Source organism: Sebastes fasciatus, chromosome 3, assembly GCF_043250625.1.
Source record: "Sebastes fasciatus isolate fSebFas1 chromosome 3, fSebFas1.pri, whole genome shotgun sequence".
Taxonomy (NCBI): domain Eukaryota; kingdom Metazoa; phylum Chordata; class Actinopteri; order Perciformes; family Sebastidae; genus Sebastes; species Sebastes fasciatus.
The window spans coordinates 12059082-12080126 of record NC_133797.1 but is presented as its reverse complement, the minus strand read 5'-3'; the positions used below and the strand labels follow the sequence as shown (position 1 = coordinate 12080126).

At 41.2% G+C, this 21045-nt stretch overlaps 2 protein-coding genes across 3 annotated transcripts; both read right to left on the bottom strand.

Moving 5' to 3' along the window:
* Positions 1 to 449: 449 nt before the first annotated feature.
* Positions 450 to 9817, bottom strand: gprc5bb (G protein-coupled receptor, class C, group 5, member Bb). Of its 2 annotated transcripts, none has more exons than XM_074628978.1 (4): positions 9100 to 9817; positions 7265 to 8461; positions 2589 to 2701; positions 450 to 2477 (listed from the first exon to the last, which is right to left on the bottom strand). In XM_074628978.1, exons 2-4 carry the CDS (start codon positions 8385 to 8387, stop codon positions 2433 to 2435), a joined length of 1281 nt encoding a protein of 426 aa, XP_074485079.1. In that variant the 5' UTR covers positions 8388 to 8461; positions 9100 to 9817; the 3' UTR covers positions 450 to 2432. The 2 variants fall into 2 exon arrangements, with proteins under 2 accessions (XP_074485079.1, XP_074485078.1); XM_074628977.1 differs by having other exon boundaries at positions 7265 to 8387.
* Positions 9818 to 16933: 7116 nt separating this feature from the next.
* On the bottom strand, positions 16934 to 20401 carry LOC141764061 (lipopolysaccharide-induced tumor necrosis factor-alpha factor homolog). Its single transcript, XM_074628981.1, has 4 exons — positions 20144 to 20401; positions 19898 to 19960; positions 19598 to 19745; positions 16934 to 17891 (listed from the first exon to the last, which is right to left on the bottom strand). Exons 1-4 carry the CDS (start codon positions 20271 to 20273, stop codon positions 17771 to 17773), a joined length of 462 nt encoding a protein of 153 aa, XP_074485082.1. The 5' UTR covers positions 20274 to 20401; the 3' UTR covers positions 16934 to 17770.
* Positions 20402 to 21045: the final 644 nt, after the last annotated feature.

Sequence of the window (21045 nt, the reverse complement as noted above, 5' to 3'; positions counted from 1 at the left end):
ACATGCGACAACATGCGTTGAAATCCTTTTATGAATCTCTCCTTTCCAGTGGATTGCTACTGGAAAACGAAAAAAGTCAGAAAGGTGTGACACAGTTTCCCTGTCTTATAAGTGTTTATTGTTAACATAAAATAGATTCAGAAAGTGACAGCATTCTCATTTATATTGCAAATGTTGTTGAAATTCTATACTCCATTCAAAATCGCCACTGACAGGCAGTTGCTGTTTACCGTGATGACGCTGCCACTCGCAATATGTGCGTACATGAGCAAGTTGCAGTACTTTTTTCCATCATGTTATGTAGCCGCCAGAATAATATATATTTTTGAAAAATGTCCGTAATTCCCCTTTAAAGTCAGAATTGTGACTATGTGTTCACAGCAGTAGCTGACTGTGTCTATGAAGTGACCGACGCCTACAGTAAAGTGGATCCATTAGTGTACCTTGAGGACAGGAGGTTGAAAATAGATCAGTTCAATGACCGGACAATAATTAACAGAAAATATGCACTGATGTATTAGCCACTTTGTGCGAATCACATTACAGACATTCATGTTACGCTGCCATAAAACAGTGACAGTGCTATCATCATAAGAGCATCTCAAAAGGAAAATACAATTTTCACATTTGGATTATTTACATGATTAAAATTCAGTTATATAGGGTTAATACATAAAAATCCTGTGATGATAATATTTCCATTGTATAATATCTGAGCACACACAAAAGTAAATTATTTAGTCTCGTAGCAAGAAGAAATGGTCACAACATGAACATGGTGACTGTTCTTTGAGTTGTATTTTAACTGGATAAAATGTCATAAATTGAATGAAAACTGCAACCCTCCGGTCCAGAAGGAAGTTGCCTCAGAGTTCAATTGCCAGTACATGTGAACAGCAGCTGCCAACAAGAAATCTGCCTCGACTTGGAGCCAAACTTTGCTGTGCCACTAATAAAAACAGTATATTTTATATTTTATATTGAATCTGTTCCAGTTAAATTCACAGTGATGGATGAGTAAATGTTTTCATTATATACGAATTTGAAATTTAAAGGGATCCTGAATGCCAGAATATAATGAGATGTCGCCATACATCCCACGTATGATCAGTAGTAGCCAACAAAACAGTCCAAACTCAGGGTCCATTTAGTAGCTGTTCCAGAACTTTCAGTTGTACCACATTGTCTTCCCCTGTAGATAGGGTTTTCCCAGTTGTCAAGGAATTGTAGATGAGAACTTCAGATGGATTTGGCCACTGCTGTTTCCAATACCAAAAATGAACTTTGCAACTCAACACTAAAACTGATATTTCTCTTCCATATTTATATCAAAATTCTAGAAAACACTCAAAATACAATTAATTTTGACAAAATACATTACCTTTAAACTGCACTTTTACATGCATTTCAAATGATCATACATCATACAAATATCACAATGCCCAGATATGATAAAGTGCAAAATCACAACCTCCGACAGTAAACCTTATATATATACTGTAGCATTGGTATTGCAGTATTAAATGGCTTTTTATGATATGCTTATTAAAAAACTACTCATCCATGAGCTGTAGACTCATTTTAGCCTTTTAAATCCCCACATGATCCTCCAGAATTCTGCACAAGCGCTGTTAAATGCATGACAGTTATCAATACACATGGCTAAATGTGCCAAATTGTCCAATAGTACTGATAATAAAATGGAGATATGGAGAGAAAAACACTGCGAGTCCTTTGGGTTTTTCCAGCATGTAATACAGAGGCCAAGCAAGCTTTGTGGGCGTATGCGGCTAATTTACATAAACATCCTAAAGGTTTTTTTTTTTTCCGAGTTACGGCTTGCCACCAGATAGAAAGAGAAGGAAAGTGTACTTTTTGTGAAGACAACATCACTGATGAACTGGCATCAGAAAGTAACAGCCTTTGTTTAGAGCTGCTCGCACTGAATGTTTACTTCACTACATTCAAATCATCCTTTAATCTTTACTTTCTCATGGTCAGTACCTCATTGAACACCAGTCTTTGATATTCACCTTATAAATAATTTCATTAGCCCTGCTTATACACTTCTCGTCAGTGTATTTATTTACATATTACATTAAGACTATCTGTGCTGATCAAAATAATACACCATAAATGCTCTCGCTTTATGACAAAATCTCCTGGAAGCACTTTCTCTTCCATCTCTTGTGTCTAGTCTGCAGATAAAGAGGCAACCCAGAAAACTTCAGCAAAAATACTATTAGGATTGGTTCTTAAAATGTAAATTCAAACGTGTGCAGAAACACAAATACATTAAACATTTTTTTAGCTCCCATTAAATCCATCCCGTGTGATTTGTGATGTTTTTAACATCTCCTTCTTCTGGTTCTTAGGCAACAGGAAATTCTACAATCACACACCAGTGTATCCTCTTCAGGTCTGGTCCCATATTACCATAGCCGTCGTCCAGTGTAGTTAACTGGGGCTGTGGGCATCTGCAAGAGAGAGACAAACAAGGAGTGAACAAGGTACAGTACTCCTGTGGTTGGTTATTTAGTAAATGAGACAAAAATACACAGTTTCCAGTGTGTTCCATCCATACTCACTGTTCCACCATTCATGACCAGAGCCATCTCAGTGGGTTGGTAGACGTGACCTCTGAAGGCGATGCCAGGACGGACACTCCCGTGGCTGCCGTGGTAGGTTCCACTTCGGAGAGCTGACAGACCGGGCAAGGTAAAGCACACACACAAGTTACAGGTGTCATGCTAACAAATGTTACATCTTCTAGATCAGTAGTTCCCAACCTGGGGTCTGAGCTCCCCTTAGGGGGCACCAAAGATCACAGGGGGTGCGCCAGGATTTGTCTGGTCTGAGGTTGTCAAAATTAGACTTGCTCATGAATAACTAAATTCATAATAACACAATTACTGGCTAATTTCTACCAAAGTCTGTATATAAAACTATTTAAAAAGATATATTTCTTTGCTACTTAGTAACAAAATCAAACTAAATATTCTGCTTCAATCCATATTTGTGGGCGTTAAGCCTTTCAAAAACAACATTTTCAGTGTTCAAAAACCTATTTGCTCCCCCGCTTGAAGCACACAAAAGGAGGCTGGCACCTGTATTAACGGGGCGGGCTCGCAGCAATATAACGGCACCATAAATTGCATTTATTTAACCACAGTAACAAAAAACTATTTTGGTTCTAACACTATTATAGTTCATTAATTAAGTTGTTAAAAAAAAGGTCATATTATGCATCTGCATTTGCTTGGCGAATCCATGAAGACGTGATCACTTTATTTATGTGGACGAAACTGATGAGTCATATTCATTAAAGAAAGTAGATTTAATTTAAAAAAAACAACATTTTATTTAAATTGGGGATTTTGTTCGAGGATTTGTAATTTTTTTTAGGGTGACAACGTCAGGGGGGGCTCAGTTTTTCTTAGATTCAAGGCTTCAAGGAAAATAGGTTGGGAACCACTGATCTAGATCATAATGATTCCAGCCTCAAGAGTACCTGTTATGATAGATGACTGTGCTACTGACTCATACAAAGCCTACATGCATCAAACTCGAGATTAAAGTATAATTTATGGTTGGTAACTCCCTTCACACCCATAGTAAACCCACACAGGTGATTTTAATTATAATGGTCAATTAGACCTCTTTCCAATACTGTGTGGGTGTCTACAGACTGTGTTTGGTTTACATATCCCTGACTCCCCAGTTAACTTTGTTGGGCTCGATGAATTACACTTTTATTATGCTTATTCGGCACATAGAGTAGTAGAGTTGCGAAGTGGCAGGAGCTATTTGAGGCGCCCCTGGCTCCGGAAGTAAAAGTCCTATTAATTTTTCCCATCCACCAAGTTACTTGACTCCCAGTTGGAGCACTTCCCCGGTGTTGTTGAATCTTTAGTACAAAAGATTAACATCAGAAAATGTCTGGCTCTTTGATAAAAAGCTGAAGCTAAAAACCTCTGGACATAAAAACTTCTAGGTACAAGTTAACTACGACTCCCAAGGTGCATTTAAGCAAGAAACATCCAAACACCTAGCTTAAAATGTTGTGACATGCACTGCTAACGGTGCGTGGACGCTCAAGATTACAGTGTTTAGAAAACTAAAAACACAATCTACAGCTTAAATCAATTCACTTTTCATTTCTGGGTCAATTTTGGATTAAAGGTGCAGTGTGTAAGATCTGGCGACATCTAGCGGTGAGGTTGCAGATTGCAACCAACTGAAATTTCTACCATGTGCCAAGCGTGTAGGAGAACCATGGTAGCTCATGGTTGTTGTAGTATTTTGAGTCGTACACCAAGCCAAACTGATGAACAAAACATGGTTTCTCAGAAAAGTGGTTGAAATAATTACAACTGGTGGCCAGAACATACATTTATATGATCGTTATTCATCCAGGAGAGTCCCGTGTTTCTATGCTTAGTATCATTGATAAGATTGTTGAAAAAATTAAATGAAATGGGAATGCAGAATAGGAAAAACACTTCTGGAACCAGCGGCCCTTCCCAAATTGAGAGTTCGGACGCTTTATTTGACAGTACAGCTGTGTGTCACACGACTAATAAGACTAATTTTCACATTTATAAAATGCAGAGCATTGAATTGTAGGATTGTTAGCGTAAAGTAGCGTACAAGCTATGCATACTACTTGTTTCGTTCCATTGTGGGAATATTTTTAAGGCACTATTTAGTGAATAAATTTCACACACACAATAAAATGACCGACAGTAAATATAGTGCACTGTTTAGTAAATAGGGAGTGATTTTGGACACAGGTTGTGTTACTTTTGCTGAACAGTGGTCACTGTGGCCAAGTGGAATTTACAGTATATACAGTATAAATAATTGAGTAAGTGTGTTATTATGATTTTAGTTATACATGTGAAAATCTTATTTTGACAACCACAAAGCAGACAAATGCATGTGCACCCCCTGCAATCTTTGGCATCCCATAAGGGGGGCCCGGACCCCAGGTTGGGAACCACTGCTGTATATTAAGCTCTACTACAAAGATTACAGAGACAGGGAGTTTACTGTCCATTAAGGAAATCAACAGAAGACTTAACCTCATCCTTTCAACCACAAAGTATATCCTCTATGACTTGCTTGCACCATTTTGATGACATTCCTCTCTGTATGTCTCTGCTATTGTGCAAGTTAGACTGCTGTCCCATTCTTCGCAGCACAGTTTATCCTCCTCAATGAACCATAAATTGTTCAACCAATATCGTCAGTCTCCTGAAGTCTGCTTTCTTGCAACACACTCAATGACTCCGTTCTGCCACTGCCTCCCCTCTTTGTTTATCCTGGTTCATTCCTGGTTTAGCTCTTCATCTGTGCATTTGGCTGCAGATAAATATGGAGAGTGACTCACACATTTCCCTGAAGATAATCAGGCATTTGGTTTAATTACATTTTGGATTGTGTACAGTAGCTAAAAGTGAGCCACACTTTTACTGCTATACACAAACCTACATGGCAGTGCCATGGATGGAAGGTCATTTATATAGCAAATTTATATTCACAAGTAATCTTTGGAGTGAGTCTGAATCTTTTTAGTGCTCACCTGCACAAGAAAAAACTGTTGGGTAAACAAAAATATGTGTATAACATACAGAGTGAACAGAGAGATAGTGTTGAAGTGGATTATGCTACAGGAGTGGTTTGAGTAGTTTTTATGCATATTTGGATTTTCTATAGATTTTATAGATCTATTTTTCCACTGAAAGAACTGACTCCATATTCACAAAGCATCCTTAGGCTAAAAAGAGCTCCTGGGCTACTGGCTGAGTTAGGAGAAACCCCTAAAGATAATTTTGTCTTTTTTTGTTTCGTCTGTCGTCCACCTCCAATGTACCTGAAAACATTCCTGCTGCCGTCGCAGAGTTTGTTTGAACTACCTGTGACAATTGCGTCATGACTGTGTGCCCCCATTTTCAACCAAATAGATATGTCCCGCCCCGATTGTTAGCGACCCTGGTGCGGCACGGTTCACATTGAAAACGACCCTGGTCCGGCACTGGTCTGACCCACCTCTCGACCTGGGTCGCGAAGTGGAGTCGGTCAACGCGTGTTAAGCCTTTCAGACACACAATCAACGCTGGTTCAACCCTGGTTGAGTCCTCGGTGTGAAAGGGGTATAAGAGTCAATTGTATCTCATCAGTGTTTTGGAAAAAATGCAACAATAATGTCGTGTTAAAAGCATATTTTGACAGCAGAGGAGTTACTAAGAATCAAATGAGCCCACCAACATGTCAAAACAATTCAGTAACGGATAACAATTTGCACAACTCTCCACTACGTGGACCGTGTGAAAATGCAGTTTGCAGTGCTGATGAACTTGAAATATCTGTGAAAATTATTCCTCAAACCAAAAATGTATAATAATTTAATAATAATTTTATTTAATTAAAATGTATTACATCTGACTTCAATTTGATTTAAATTGAAATTTGATTCAGTGGAACTTAATTAATTAAAAAGATTTTTCAAATACATTTTTTATTAAATGTATTTCGTATTATAATAAAATGTAATTTCATTTCTAATTTAATTTAATTTAGTTAGTTGAAATTTGATTTGATTTATTTGATTTAAATTTAATTATATCAAAAATATATTTATTTTATTTATTTAGTTTTCAGTGAATGCAATTAATTAAAAGTAATTTTGAATGAAAGTTAAATTTATTCTATTTAGAATTTTCTAATCCAATCTACAGTAGTTCCTTTCCATGCTCCTATGTATTGATGAATATTTCATTGATTCACTGACACAAACCGGTCACCAGTCAACCAACCTGTCAACAGACTGAGTAGATTAATCCATGAGACATGATGTCATCTCTTCTCTTATCTGAGGAGTTCTCTCATTATTTAAAAATGTCAGACTCCATGAAAGTTAGTTACTTTTGTTGTCTAGTGCTTTTTCATTCCTCGGCATGACATTGAATGCAGAAAACACAAAGTCATTCACGATTTTTTGAGAGAGGAATCAAGGCGACATCCATTTTTGTTGTAAGTTGCCAGGCAACAGTGTTCTAATGACCTCATGACTTACCATAAAACAAACATATTTATACTCAACGTAACATGTTGAGAATACAACCTAAAAGGCAATATTCAACCCAGGTTGAATAAAATGTTTTCCCTTTGAAACATATTCTTTATCTCTGTTATACAAACATGCCCAGCAACACACACACACACACACACACACACACACACACGCATTACATAAGCCTACTTGCGCCGTGCTCCTCCATAGAAAAAGCCTGGTTTTCAGGGAAGGGTCGGTGAGAGTGTGCCGGGAGCTCATCTCCAAAATGTGGAGGAGGGGACGTGTGACTGGTGTCGAAGAAGTCTTGCGTGTTGGATTGCTGAGGCTTCCGGAGACACAGGTGCGCCTCTGGAATAGCGTGGAACAGCAGCAGGATCCAGCCCTGAATGACCAGGGCCACCGCCAGCGCAGGCTCATCCAACACCTTTACATCCTTCTTTCCTCCTCCTCCTCCTCCTCCGAACCTCTCCCCTTTCCCCTTTCCCCTCAGTGCCTGGCTGCCATAAAGATAAAACCCCAGCCAAGCCACCCATAGCAATGCTGATGCCAGACTGGACAGGAAGAGCCAGACGGCGTTGCACTTCCATCTCCGTTTTTCAATCTCTCCTTCTCTATCTTCTTCACCCCCACTTGCTCCCTCTGCCCCCATCTCTCCTCCACACAGCACCACCCCCAGAGAAAGCCCCATGGCTATGAGGAGCAGCCCCAGGGTGTAGCTGCATGTCAGGGCAAAGTCCAAAGGTGGATATTCGCAGGCCGGGTGACCCTCCCTAACTACAGTCAGCAAGACCCATTCAGCAGAGATGATCCCCTGAACCAAGGCCAAGGCCAGACCGAGCGCTGCCAGGGAGCTGCCCGACGGGCTCGTCTCGCCAGCCACCAGCCTCCTGAGCCTCACGCCCTGCACCAGCAAGCTGGAGAAGCAGAGGGCAAAAAGGGGCCCCCAGAAGGCCCTGCGGACCACACAGAGCGCCTGGTTCTTCCCCACCAAGAAAGCCAGGGAGATGGAGAAGAGCCCGAGGAGCGTGCCCAGGAGCAGGAGAAGAGGCCCCATGCCGGAGCGCCTGGCGGGGTCAGAAATGGAGCGCAGCTTGACAAGCAGGAGCACGGCGAGGACCAGAGAGGCGAGGCCACCGCAGCAGGCCACGGCCTCCAGGACCACACCCCAGACTGACTCCAGGTCACATAGCACTCTGTACGGAGGGTCCACATCCACACTGCACCCCCGAGGGGGAGGAGGAGAGGGGTGGGATGCGCCATAGCCAGTCATCAGTGACAGGAGGCAGATGATGATAGGGCTGACGGCCATCTTAGAGACACAGAGACAGAAGATATGTAGTGATGGGGGAGAAAGGTGCAGAAGGATAAACAAGAGGAGTGAAGCTGTGGAGAGGAGGGAGGCAGGAAGGTGACGGTCGTGATAAATTACTGCTCAAACAGCATCTTCATGAGTCACAATATACAGTAGAAACAGCAGTCAGTATTTATATATATATATTAAGATCCAATAAGTCTGTTATATATCAGAGATTAATATGTTTTTCTCTCTCACACACGAACACAAACACACACACACTCACGCACTCACAGCACAGAATAGAACTGCTTTTAGCACTGGGCAATAGTTTCCATGGGAACGGGAAACAGCGTGGGTTGGCTCCATCACATACTGGGCTTCTGAGAAGTCGAGTTTCAGTACCCGAAAGCACAGAGAAATGCACGAGTATGCGCGCGCACACACTTGCACAATGTTTGTACTCACTTGTGAGGACCCTCATTGACATAATGCATTCCCCCAGCCCTAACAGGAGCCTTATTTTAAACTTTACTGTCTAATAACCCCATGAATAGTGATGGATAATAATGTTCTCACTTCTAAAAAAATGTCGTCACTGTCAAGGTCTGAAACTCAACTTGGTCCTGACAAGGATAGAAGTATCTGTACATACACAAACACACACACTAATACATACGCGTCCATTCAAAATACCACAGCATTAAGACTCTTCAATCAAACTCACCTCAGATCAATTCTTGACTTCAGATCTTGATTAATGAATCATTTTCCAGTCTGCGTCCCTTCAACTAGTTCAAGTATTTATTTTTTTTTAATATATAATCCCAGTTAATGAAGTCCTTGAAGCAGCAGAAACAAAACGGTTTCCATTTTGTCTCTTATGTCGCCCACTGCGCTCAGAGCTCCCACTGTTTTTTAAAGTACAAAAGAACGCACTTTGTAAGACCAATGATGTCCTGCTGCTGCAGTGACACGTCCGGCTGCTCCGAGAAGAATCCACAATTATGATGCATGCCTCGATACTTCACACACCCACATAGTCAAATATATCTTCTGTCTCTCTTTCACTCTTCTCTCTCGCTCCCTCTGTCCTCGTCTTTCTATTCATTCTTTCTGAATGTCTGTTTCTCTCTCTCTCTCTATCTCTCTCTCTCTCTCTCTCCCTCCCGCTTCACGCCGAATCTGCGGAGGTGTCAACAGAGACGCAATCCCAGCTTTACCTCTGCTCACCCACACATGGGGAGTATGATTTGCTGATGCACCTGTCTAAACAGGAAGAAAATGGGAAATAAAGTACAGTACACAAGCATGGCAATGCACAGCCAGTCCAGCATTAGTCACTCGTTTGCACATATCGGTGTTATATCCTGCCTACAGGCTCCCACGTCTTCCTCATACCAACCACTTATACAACTCCTCTTCCTCACACCCACAGCTGGAGATTCATCTTTGATCGCCAGATTGGACCAAAACAGATGGAGGTCTCTTGAGCAGTCCGTTGACGGTGTGGCAGAGTGAAGATGGGCGTTTGAAGGAGAGGGGCAGATGGTAAATCCAAACACAGGTGAGCCCCGTGGCCACGTGGCCGTCCCAGTAGAGAGTGTTACGTAATAGCCTTGAAGACATGATTCAGACAAGTCTTCCTTTAGAGTGGAGTAATCTCCTGCCCTGTGGATGGCTTCATGCGGGGTCACGACAAGAGGCAAACCACGACAGCAACCATTGTACTCGCTAGCTAATCGAGTCAATTTGGATCAGTGTGAGAGTGATTGATGCTGACAGAGAGTGACAGATAGAGGCCAAACATAGGAGAAGCCCTAGCCGGTCTGTGGTACACAAATAAACTCACAGATGTGAGGAAGGGAGTGCACGCCTGCACCCCGCTGTGTCACTCAAAACAGTCTAATCCAGATAGTGATAGTGTTTTGGTTGATGATAGCAGACAAATTGATGAATGGGTTTTTCAAAACAGTCCATAACACAAGTTAGCCCGACTAGCTGTCTCTCGATGTTCTCAGTCTTTTTGCTAAGCTAAGCTAAGTAACGGCAACCACGGGGGTGGTATCAATCTTCTCATCTAACTCTCAGCAAGAAAGTGAGAAAAACAGGTGCATCTCCTAAAATGTTAAACTTTTCCTGTTACTCTTTTCTGACATTTTATAGACTAAACAATGAATTGTTTAATAGAGAAATCAAGACTCTGCTGGAGTTTTGATTTCTGGTGTGTATCTGTATGCTGCGTGAGACAAAAGAAGACAGAGGTGGGAGACAACAGGGCAGAAAGGTGCTGACTAACTCAGGACATCAATCCTAATCTGTGTAATCCAGAGGTTACTATGGTCACAGGCTAATAGGGCCTTGTTAAGTATGGCCCATCCCATAATCCCATCTTTATCCCACCTCAAATCTCTCCTCGCAACTCTCCACACACGGCCACATACAGATCACACACAGAGAGAAGTTCACAACGGGAGGCTTGTTGGGGTGGACGTGCATGTTGTGACCAAGAGGCAACCTCTAGTGCTGAGCAGTGAAACCAATGCAGGAGTGCCAAAATCTGCAATTCATTGAATGGCCACTTGAGACTGGCTCCAAAAGTGAGTCAATCCCCATAGACCCCCATGTTCAACTTTACAGCAGCAATAAATAAACATGTTTACAGCCTGGAACAAAAAACTGAAAAAAACAAAAAAATATTCCAAACTCCCTTTTCATCACTTAAAAGTTTAAGCTATATAAACCTGCATGACAGTCCACAAAAAAAGGTTTGCATGGAGGCATTGCTGTTTGATGTGAGATATGCAGCAGGTTGTAGAGGTGCTGGCGCTGGGGGGTGACATGGAATGAACCCTTATTCCATTAAGAAGCTACAGATAGCCGACTATAGATAATTTCCCCCATTCATTACAACTGTATTGGGGTAAATTTTTATATAACTCACCGTTTAGATAACATAAAGGCTTAAAGTTATACATAATTAAGGGCGTGGCTGCTTTGAGTAACAGGTGGGTGCCGTCACAGCCGTTGGCTGTCTGCTAGGTGTCACCTCAGCTAATTCAAGTCACTGAATTTAACCTCTCTGCATGTTTGTGATGTTGGTGCTTTTTGGAGATATTTTCACGCACATATCGGACAAACAGTATGGCTTGCTGTGCAGTTAAGTGTACGACGGGCATTCTGCTGGCCTATGTGTGGGCGTTGGATGATGGGCTGCCGCTGGAGGATCTGTAATTGTCACTGCCAAGATGGCAACGGCCGGAGTCGCCGGGAGCCGCCCACATTGAGCTGCATTTTTGCTCTTCAGAAACCTATGGGTGACGTCACGGAGACTACGTCTGTATTTTATACAGTCTATGATTATGACCATGCAACAGCTCACATTACAAGTTAAAGAAAACCACAGCTGGAGATTGTAGTTTCCCCCTGTTGGCCATGAGGCAGCACAGTCAGAGTGCCTTGCCCACGGGCATCTGTTATAGAGTGATGTGTGTGGTGTGTTTGATTTGTCATTAGAGGCAAGTGTCTGTCCAGTTGGTTGAAGTCCTTTTGGGGTGGTGCAAGGCTATTTCTTAAATAGGACCTATTATGCTTTTGTGCTTTTTCCCTTTCCTTTAGTGTTATATAGTTATTTGTGCATGTAAAAGGTCTGCAAAGTTACAAAGCCCAAATTCTAGGCCAAAGGGAGTTACTCTTCTCCACATAAACACACTGCTCCTGAACGGCATGACATTTCTTCCTTAGTCTATTATTTAACATTTATATCTGCAGTACACATTCGTGCCACATGAGGGAGCCTGAATGTTCATATTGTTCTGATAATTGTAGCCTGCTTATAACATTGAATCTAATATGAAAGGCTAGCGTACATTCTGTTTGTTTTACTGATGAGAGGAGCCTGTTAACGCAGCCTTAATGTATTTATTTAGTCTCATTTAGTATTTAACTTGTGTATCTGTTTTCAATAACACATATGCATGAAGTTGTGATTTACCAAACGTATATATCTCTTTGAAATGGCTGGTTTACTTTTTCAAGATAATATAAGGTGATGCGGAAATTGCAGTAAAAATGTCCAGGAACGTTCATTTACGCACAAATTTGCCCTTTCTCACGATTTATAGATAAGACCTGTTGTGAATTAAGTCGCGATGGTTCGTCATTTTAAAAAGTGGTTCCCCAGACAAAAGTTTGGGAAACACTGCATAAGAGTTTGGTTCAGTTGATCACAACAGTGTGGGCCAGCTGTACAAGTACATATAATAGAATAGAATAGAATAGAATAGAATAATACAAGTATGCACCTAATAGGTCCTATTTAACATCTCCTTTTCACTGCCAGTGGAGACCTACCAAACAGGGCACTGCAGGAAGTGGCAAGTGGAGGTGGTGATGTGTGAGATAAATAAAGGGCTGCAGCTCACAGTCTGTTGGCTCTATCTGCTGTCTACTTGGAGAACTGCAGTAAGCTCCAGTCTGAGGTCACATTAGATGGGACATTGTTGTCTTTATCTCAGCCAGTCATAAACCTGAGGAGATTATGGGCCCCTATTCAAACAATCTATAGTGCATGGTCTAAAGTGCATGACGCAAATGCATTTAGGGCGTGTTCAACTCTACTTTTGCTACTTTGCGCATAATCTACGCAAAGTAAGGTGCAAGGGGCAAAGGGGTTGTATTTAGTCTCTTAATTAATCATAGGTGTTTTTGGTGCGTAACATTAATCAAACCAATCAGTGTGTTATCTCCCGTTCCTTTATGCCATTTAAATGGCAGTAGCAGCAAATTGCGAGCGGTTTTCTGCTTGTGCGCGAAGTGAAAGCAAGATGCATGTGGTCCTTGGCCAGTGGGACCCTCTGGCTCTGCCATCTCCAAATGCTCTGTCCCATCAGCAATTCCATTTGACTGCATATGAGCAAATGCACCGATAACCTATTTAACCGGTGCAGCATGAGCTTTTGTGCCCACCAAAATTCATTATATTATATTTAACATTAAATATGCCAAACATGTATTGATAAATAATGAAAGCTGTATTTGCTTTCCGATGCAACCCATGAGAGGCTAAGACCGTAAGGGCTGCATTACGCACGGGCGTGCATAATGCGTGGAGACATCAGCCTCATAACGCCGCCGTTTAGGGGGAGAGGCAAACTTTGAAGTAACCTACGACTACACTCCCACACATCGAGGGATGAGGAGAGGAGACGCTGAACACAGACAGAGGCGTGTGTGCACCATCCATACAAGGTATTAAAACAGCACTCGTGGACTCATCATAACACATGTTGCTAGACAAAACATGTGTGGGGGAAGCATCTCAGTGTGTGACAGAGAAAATGTGCTGCTTAGGACATGAGCCACGGGGTGTCTCTGTTGCTGGTGATGATCTCTTTGGTCACGGTGGTCATGCCAGGAACTGGAGGAGCGCTGAGAGCGTACTGCAGGTTGAGCAATACAGAATGCCTGAGAGCCTTACTTCATTATATTCCATTATATTCCATTATATTCTGAATTGTTACCTGCCGCCTGAATTTTGTGTTTTCCTTCACATAAATAAAAACATTGTTCTAATGCCGATACTGTATTCAACTGAGGAGGAGGAGGAGGAGGAGAGCTGTGTGTGTGACAAGTAGAGTGTAAGGGTGTTGTGAACCTGCCTATGTAGACGTATCTTACTATCTGAATAATGCGCCCTTTAAATAGTAGGAAAATACCGCGCCAGACTTTAGATCAGGTTTTTGTTGGTTAATGGCGCAATTGCTTTCTGCTGCCTCAAGATAGCAATGTGCCAACAATGCGCCTGACCACACCTCATTTTAAGACGAACACGCCCAGAGGCGCACAGAATGACACAAGTACTGACACAATGTGGGCGCTGGGTGTGAAAATGACAACTTCGTCGTTCTCAAACTAGCAATGACAGTTGCGCTATGCTGTGCACCGCTTTGTGCCTGGTGGAAGATGGGGCCCGAATTGTTTGGTTATGTGTGTGTATGTGTGCGTACGTGTGTGTATCTGTCTGTCTGTCCACTCTCGCATACCACTGGACCCATCAGCCTGATATTTTTGGTGCTCATTTATGGCCGTATGCCTCTCGTGGTTGTGGTGATTCCCGCTTTTTGAAAACCACCTTTTATTGACAACACATTTTATTGACTGTTTTAAACTGTCATTGACTGCTGACTCCTGACTACTCTTGACCGGCCGGTAGGGGCCGCAAGTGATCAGCAACCTCAGTTTGGTCTTTTGTTTCCGCTACATATTAGGAATTATTCTCTCTTGATTTGCACGACAAGGTAAGACAATTGTATATATGCATGTATGGGGGCAGAATAGCTCAGTCCTTGGGGAAAGATTGTTTAATGGGGACAACCCCACTACCACTACTCAAAGACATTCTGGTCCTCCAGCAAATTAAAAACATGACACCCACTGAAAACCAACAATCACACCACCACCTACTGTATCAGAGCATGTAAAGTCATTAAATCATGTGAATACTGATCATATAAAAACAACTTACACGTTCTACACTTACCTACTAAATGACACCACTGACAGAGGATTTGAAGGCTTCTTTTCCATTAAATACAGCATTCAATAAAAATAAAGGAAAATATTATTACAGAAAAGAGCTTTTTCACCGCACTGTTGTGACGAAAAGAGAGCTGAGCCTGAAGGCAAAGCTCTCGATCTACCAGTCAATCTTCGCTCCTACTCTCACCTATCATGAGGGCTTAGTCATGACCGAAAGAACTAGATCGCGAGTACAAGCGGACAAAATGGGTTTTCTTAGGTGGATGGCTGGCGTCTCCCTTAGAGATAGGGTGAGAAGCTCAGTCATCCGTGAGGAACTCGGAGAAGAGCCGCTGCTCCTTCGCATTGAAAGGAGCCAGCTGAGGTGGTTCGGGCATCTGGTAAGGATGCCACCTAGGCGCCTCCCTAAGGAGGTGTTCCAGGCACGACCAGCTCGGAGGAGACCGCGGGAAAGACCCAGGACTAGCTGGAGAGATTATATCTCCACACTGGCCTGGGAACGCCTCGGGATCCCCCAGTCAGAGCTGGTTAATGTGGCCCGGGAAAGGGAAGTTTGGGGTGCACTGCTGGAGCTGTTGCCCCTGCGACCCGACCCCGGATAAGCGGTTGAAGATGAGTGAGTGATGAGTGAGCTTTTTCACAGCAGACATTTGAATTGTCATTGCAGGAAAAGCACATATTAATAATAGCTCTGCTCCAATTAAGTATTCCAGTAAGCCCCGCCTGCGAGCCAGCATGCACAATGCTTGGAATGCAGCCATCATTAATGTTATGAATAATACTTCCAACTACGACATGTCAAAATGTGAGCTGTGAAAAAGGCCTACTCTGTAATAACGCCTGCATTCATCGCCTGCATCCCCTTCCTTCCAGGAGTGAATCGCACTGTTCGAACTGATGATTTGGCCTCTCCACCACATGCTGCCGTCATTAATTCATTGCCATTCAATTTTAAATCCTTCTTTGCCAGCATATCTGTTATTAAACACACATATGCAGGGGCCAGCCAAATCATTCTCATTCCAACTTTGTCGCAAGTAGGCGAGATTGGAGCAAATATGATTAAAAAAAGTTATTTTTATAAAACGGTCGCTATATCGTGACAGTAATACATGAAACACGTAACCTGAAAAAAATCATGTGCCTCTGTGTCCTCCGTTGTCCTCCGGTGTCCTCCGGTGTCCTCCGGTGTCCTCCGGTGTCCTCCGGTGCTCCTAACGGCATCTGTAAGATTTCACTTACTGGAGGAAAACAAGCAGTAAGAACTGATCTGACCCTAACCCTTTCTAAAGCCTGAGAACAGAGTCATGAGGAGGTGCAGAAGTCTAGTTATCTCTCAGAACACTTGAATTACAATATGCTGAAAGGTTATCATGGAATTTTCTAATGGGTTTACATTGTAGTTAAAGGTGTGTCTCATACAGAAGCTAAAGGGTGCCTTGTGCATCAGTATCACATACCGAGGGGCGTGACAAAGCGTTGGTATTTGACACCCTGGGAATGAGAACGGACTGGGCCAGCATACTAATGCTTTATCATCTCAAGAGAATTTTGTATAACTCTAAAAGTAACTCACCTTCTAACTAAATTTTTTGCATGGATGATGACGTCCCTGAGGACGACTCAATGTGAACATATTACACGTCAAATTCTTCTTCTCCCTACCCCCTCTAGATGGCACTGCAAGATTTAGTCCAATTTTCACATGATTTTAAAGGACCAAAAGTGTTTTTTAGGAGTTGCATTAAGACATTATTGGCTTGGATGTTATGGTTATGTTTGATAAATACCATCCATATTGACAGGGATCTGTTTTAGCACTGTAAATCATATTCTGATAACATTACAGAGATAATATATATATATATATATATATAAAAAAAATTTCCTTCATGGTTTGCTCATGCTGTCTGCTAAGAGTTACCTCTTGATCTCAACATATATTACATAAAACATGTAATTGCTTAATGGCAACTTTCAGTCATAAAGACAAGAAAAAAAGAAGGAGAGTTACTTTTCAATGGTGATCAATTGGTGATTTATTCATTTGAATCATTTTATGGTACAAATAGTGAGTTGGTTATTGTTGCCATAAAAGGCTTTCAACGGTTAACAGAAGGAGTTTAATCAATAAATCTAACTTAAGATGATGGTAGTCAGCCTATTTAACTATTATTAATAGTTAATCCTATTATTTTTTAATATTAGTGTTCCGTGAAAATATGTTCAAGTCTCATCATGTTGCAATATTGAAAACTTTTAAACAAAGATTTTTCCACAAATTGAGTGAATTTGTTCATGTTGAAATATTTAGTCTTCAATAAAAACAAATCATTTTTTGTCACCATATAAAAGAACTGAAATTAAAATTTAAATTAAAAAATCCAAAATGCAATAAAAATTAAATCAATATAATAAGTTTAGATGCAAATGAAAAGCCAAATAAGTTGAATTTATTTGCAGCCTTTAAAAAAAAACACTTTATAAAAGAATCCACGGACAGATTCAATGTAATATAACGTATATTATACTGAGACAATATCACGCAGGTCAAGCCAAGAAAAAATATGATTATGATAATTTGATTTTTCACATTTAACATTTTTACAACACGATTGCACATTTTAAATCAACAGATAAAGAGAAGAAGAATTCACAGCTCGTATGGAGTCTTCTAGTACAGTGCAGAGTAATGCAGGTACAACCCACATTTTACACAAGTGAGCACAGGGTTCATGATGACGCCTGATGTGTTTGCATAAAGAGGTTTGGGTCCTGTCCTGAATGTTTCTTTAGTCACGGTTGTCTTCACTACCTTTTGTTATGACTTCAGCAGAGTTGATACTGCAGTGCTTGGTTCACCTGCGTTTATAGACGTGCAGGACCCGTTCACAGTTGGGGCAGCAATGCTCCACATCCTTGCAATCATCCACGCAGAAGGGGATGACACAGAAGGGGATGAGACAGAAAAGGAAGCACCTGGTGTGGAGTATCAAAATAAAGTCAAAATAATATAACCATTAATTTTAAGCTGCCTAAAAAGCCCCCCTGCTGCCTTAGTAGTAATATGTGAGTTACCTGAACTTACGGATTTAATTCAATTCAATTTATTTTTATACAGCGTCAAATCATAACAGAAGTTATCTCAAGACGTTTTTCATATAGTACTAGTACTATTATAGTATATACTTTATAATTTAGAGACCCAACAAGAGATCCCCCATGAACATGCACTAGGTGCGACATTAGCAATAAAAAAACTCCCCTTTAACGGGTAGAAACCTCAGGCAGAACCAGGCTCTGGATGCACAGCAACCACAATAATAGCACAACAGCTATAAATAGTACTACAAATAGGACTAATAACAATAATCATCATGGCTATAATAGAATGATAATAGAAATATCAGTAATAACAACAGTAATAATAATAGAAAAATGACTATTACTGATAATAATACAATGATGTATATGAATGATTGGTTCAAAATCGCCTTGTGAGTTTTGAAAATGTAAAACCTACTGAGTTAAATTTATTGAACTTGAGAACACAAATGCAACATACATAAAGGGATAGTAGGGTGTTTTGAAGTGGGGTTGTATGAGGTACTTATCCATAGTCAGTGTATTACCTACAGTAGATGGCGGTCGGCACGCCTCCAGTTTGGAGAAGCAGACAGGATTTACAGCACGGAAAAAAAGCACTGTACTGCTGTGGACGATGCCGGCAGCAAAACATATTTTAGCCTTCTAAAAGAAAGACTCACCTAAAAAAAAGTGTACGCTATATTTAGAATATTTTCGCCGGTTTACCCTGCCGTCAGACAGTCCTTTCCGAGGGGAAACTGAAGCCGTTGTATCCATCTAAGCTTCGGTTAGTTTGTTTGTGCTACTTTGGTGAATTTGGTCTCACCATGGTTGATTTGGCGAGAGCATAGATAACGGCTTCAGTTCCCTATCGGAGACGTAGATTGTATAGCTGTCCGCTATATTCTAAATATAGCGGACACTTAAACTGATATTAATATTTTTAGGTGGGCCTTTCTTTTAAGTGGCTAAACTATGTTTTGCCGCTGTGCCGTCCACAGCTGTACATCGCTTTGCTCCCTTGCGATAACTCCTGTCAGCTTCTCCAAACTGGAGGCGTGCCGACCGCCATCTACTGTAGGTAATACACTGACTATAGATAAGTACCTCATACAACCCCACTTCAAAACACCTAAACTATCCCTTTAAGATGTTAATTTGTGTCTCCTGCTGTTGTGGTCACTGCTGCTTCCAGTGATACCATTACATCATGAGTGCACTGGGGACTGGACTCCATACTAACCTTCTTTGTGGTTCGCTTTGTTTTTATTATCATGATAAGAAACAACTATGACTTATCTTAACATGCATTTAAGACACACAGCAAGTTTCATCATGTATGTTTTTTTAATGAGTTGAGCAAACTCTCAGCAGTACATTAATTCAGCTTTTCATTAAAGTAAAAAAAAAAAAAAAACACTCAAGTGAACTCATTTATAAATTCTGAAGTTGTCTGAAAATATAAATTAATATTATAAGTTAACTCGAAATTAGTAAAACTATTTTATGTTAAAGAGGAAAGATTAATTGATTCCACTAAATCCCTGTATGATGTTAATATGGGCGTGACTGTGTGTGTTGTTGGGTTCTCTACTCACCCAAAGAGTGTTATTATGCCACAGATCATCCAGGTGCACAGACCAGCTTTGTACTTGACTTTAGTGACAATAGTGCTTTGGCATTGAGGACACACCATCTGTCCGGGAAAAGCCTCCGGCAGGTTCTGAACCACTACCACCTGGCTCACTGTGAAGGACACACCCAACACCCTGTATCACCCACTGACAGTCCACACCTCCTCACCAACCCGTCACTGAACTCAAAGCTCTCAGAGGTTTTGCTTTATTCTATTCAAAGTTATTTTAACATGTTAGAAACTGTTGGAAATAGACACTCACCGGGTTGGACGAACTGAGGTTGTTGTAGGCTGTACTGGTAAGTAACACTTTGAGCTTGATAGCCTATGAGAAAGAGACATTAAGTTTGAGTAACGTTTAGCTAAAGAACAGAGTGATAAACAAGCTGCCAAGAGGCTCCGATTACCACATGGACTAAAATGACACAATTAACTCAAGAATATAAGAGCTACATTACAGTAAAATATGCAGGTAAAATGACTCAGATGAGGGTCCCTGATCTCTTACTGGGCTGGTAGCCAGGCTGAGCTTGGAAGCCAGGCTGAGCTTGGATGCCAGGCTGAGCTTGGTAGACTCCCACGTTGTTGTCCATAGGGAGACCGGGGTACGGCGGTGGTGGGTCCTGACCCTTTTCCATGATATCTGCTAAAGGAGCAGGAAAAAGCCTCTAAGCAACAGAAAATACAGCAAAAAAGCAACCGGAGTAATCCTTGTAATCCAAAATTCAGTTCTGATCTCTGAATGAAGCAAAGTGAAGATGTTGAACAGAGCAGGGTTGGGTGGTTAAAATGTGGGAGGGACTTGGGTCTGGATTAAAACCTGAATCGCCACTATCTATTTTTGCATCTCTTCTCTCTTTGTGTGTGAACACTTGCTAATCAAGTTGAAGAGCAATTCATTGTTAAGCAATGAATGGCCAAAACTCTTTCTCCATGACGTATGTATGCAAGCAAACTGGTTTGTTGGTATTTTATTTTGACTTTCTAATTATCAAAAGTAAGGTCACAGCCAAATCTATGTGAGGGACACCAATGCACTCAGGTTGTTCTCATACCCCGCTGGTAGCTATACCTACGAAAAGTAATGCACTATAATTTGTATATATCCCACAAAATCAACTTGTATGTAATTTGCGTAATCGTGAACCAGGAAAGAGCGACAAACGCAGCGTAGGGAGGAGGATGGGGTGGATGAGTGGGTAAAAAAACACCAGACTTTCGCCCAGGAGACCGGTGTTTGTATCCCGAGAGACGTTGGTCATGTAAGTTCCGTACTTGAGTAACTCCACTTCCACAATCTTTTCCTAAACCTAACTAAGTAGTTTTGTTTCCTAAACCTAACCAAGTTGTTTCCTATGAAAACGGAATTTTTTTAAAGATTTTTTTTTTTTGGCATTTCAAGCCTTTATT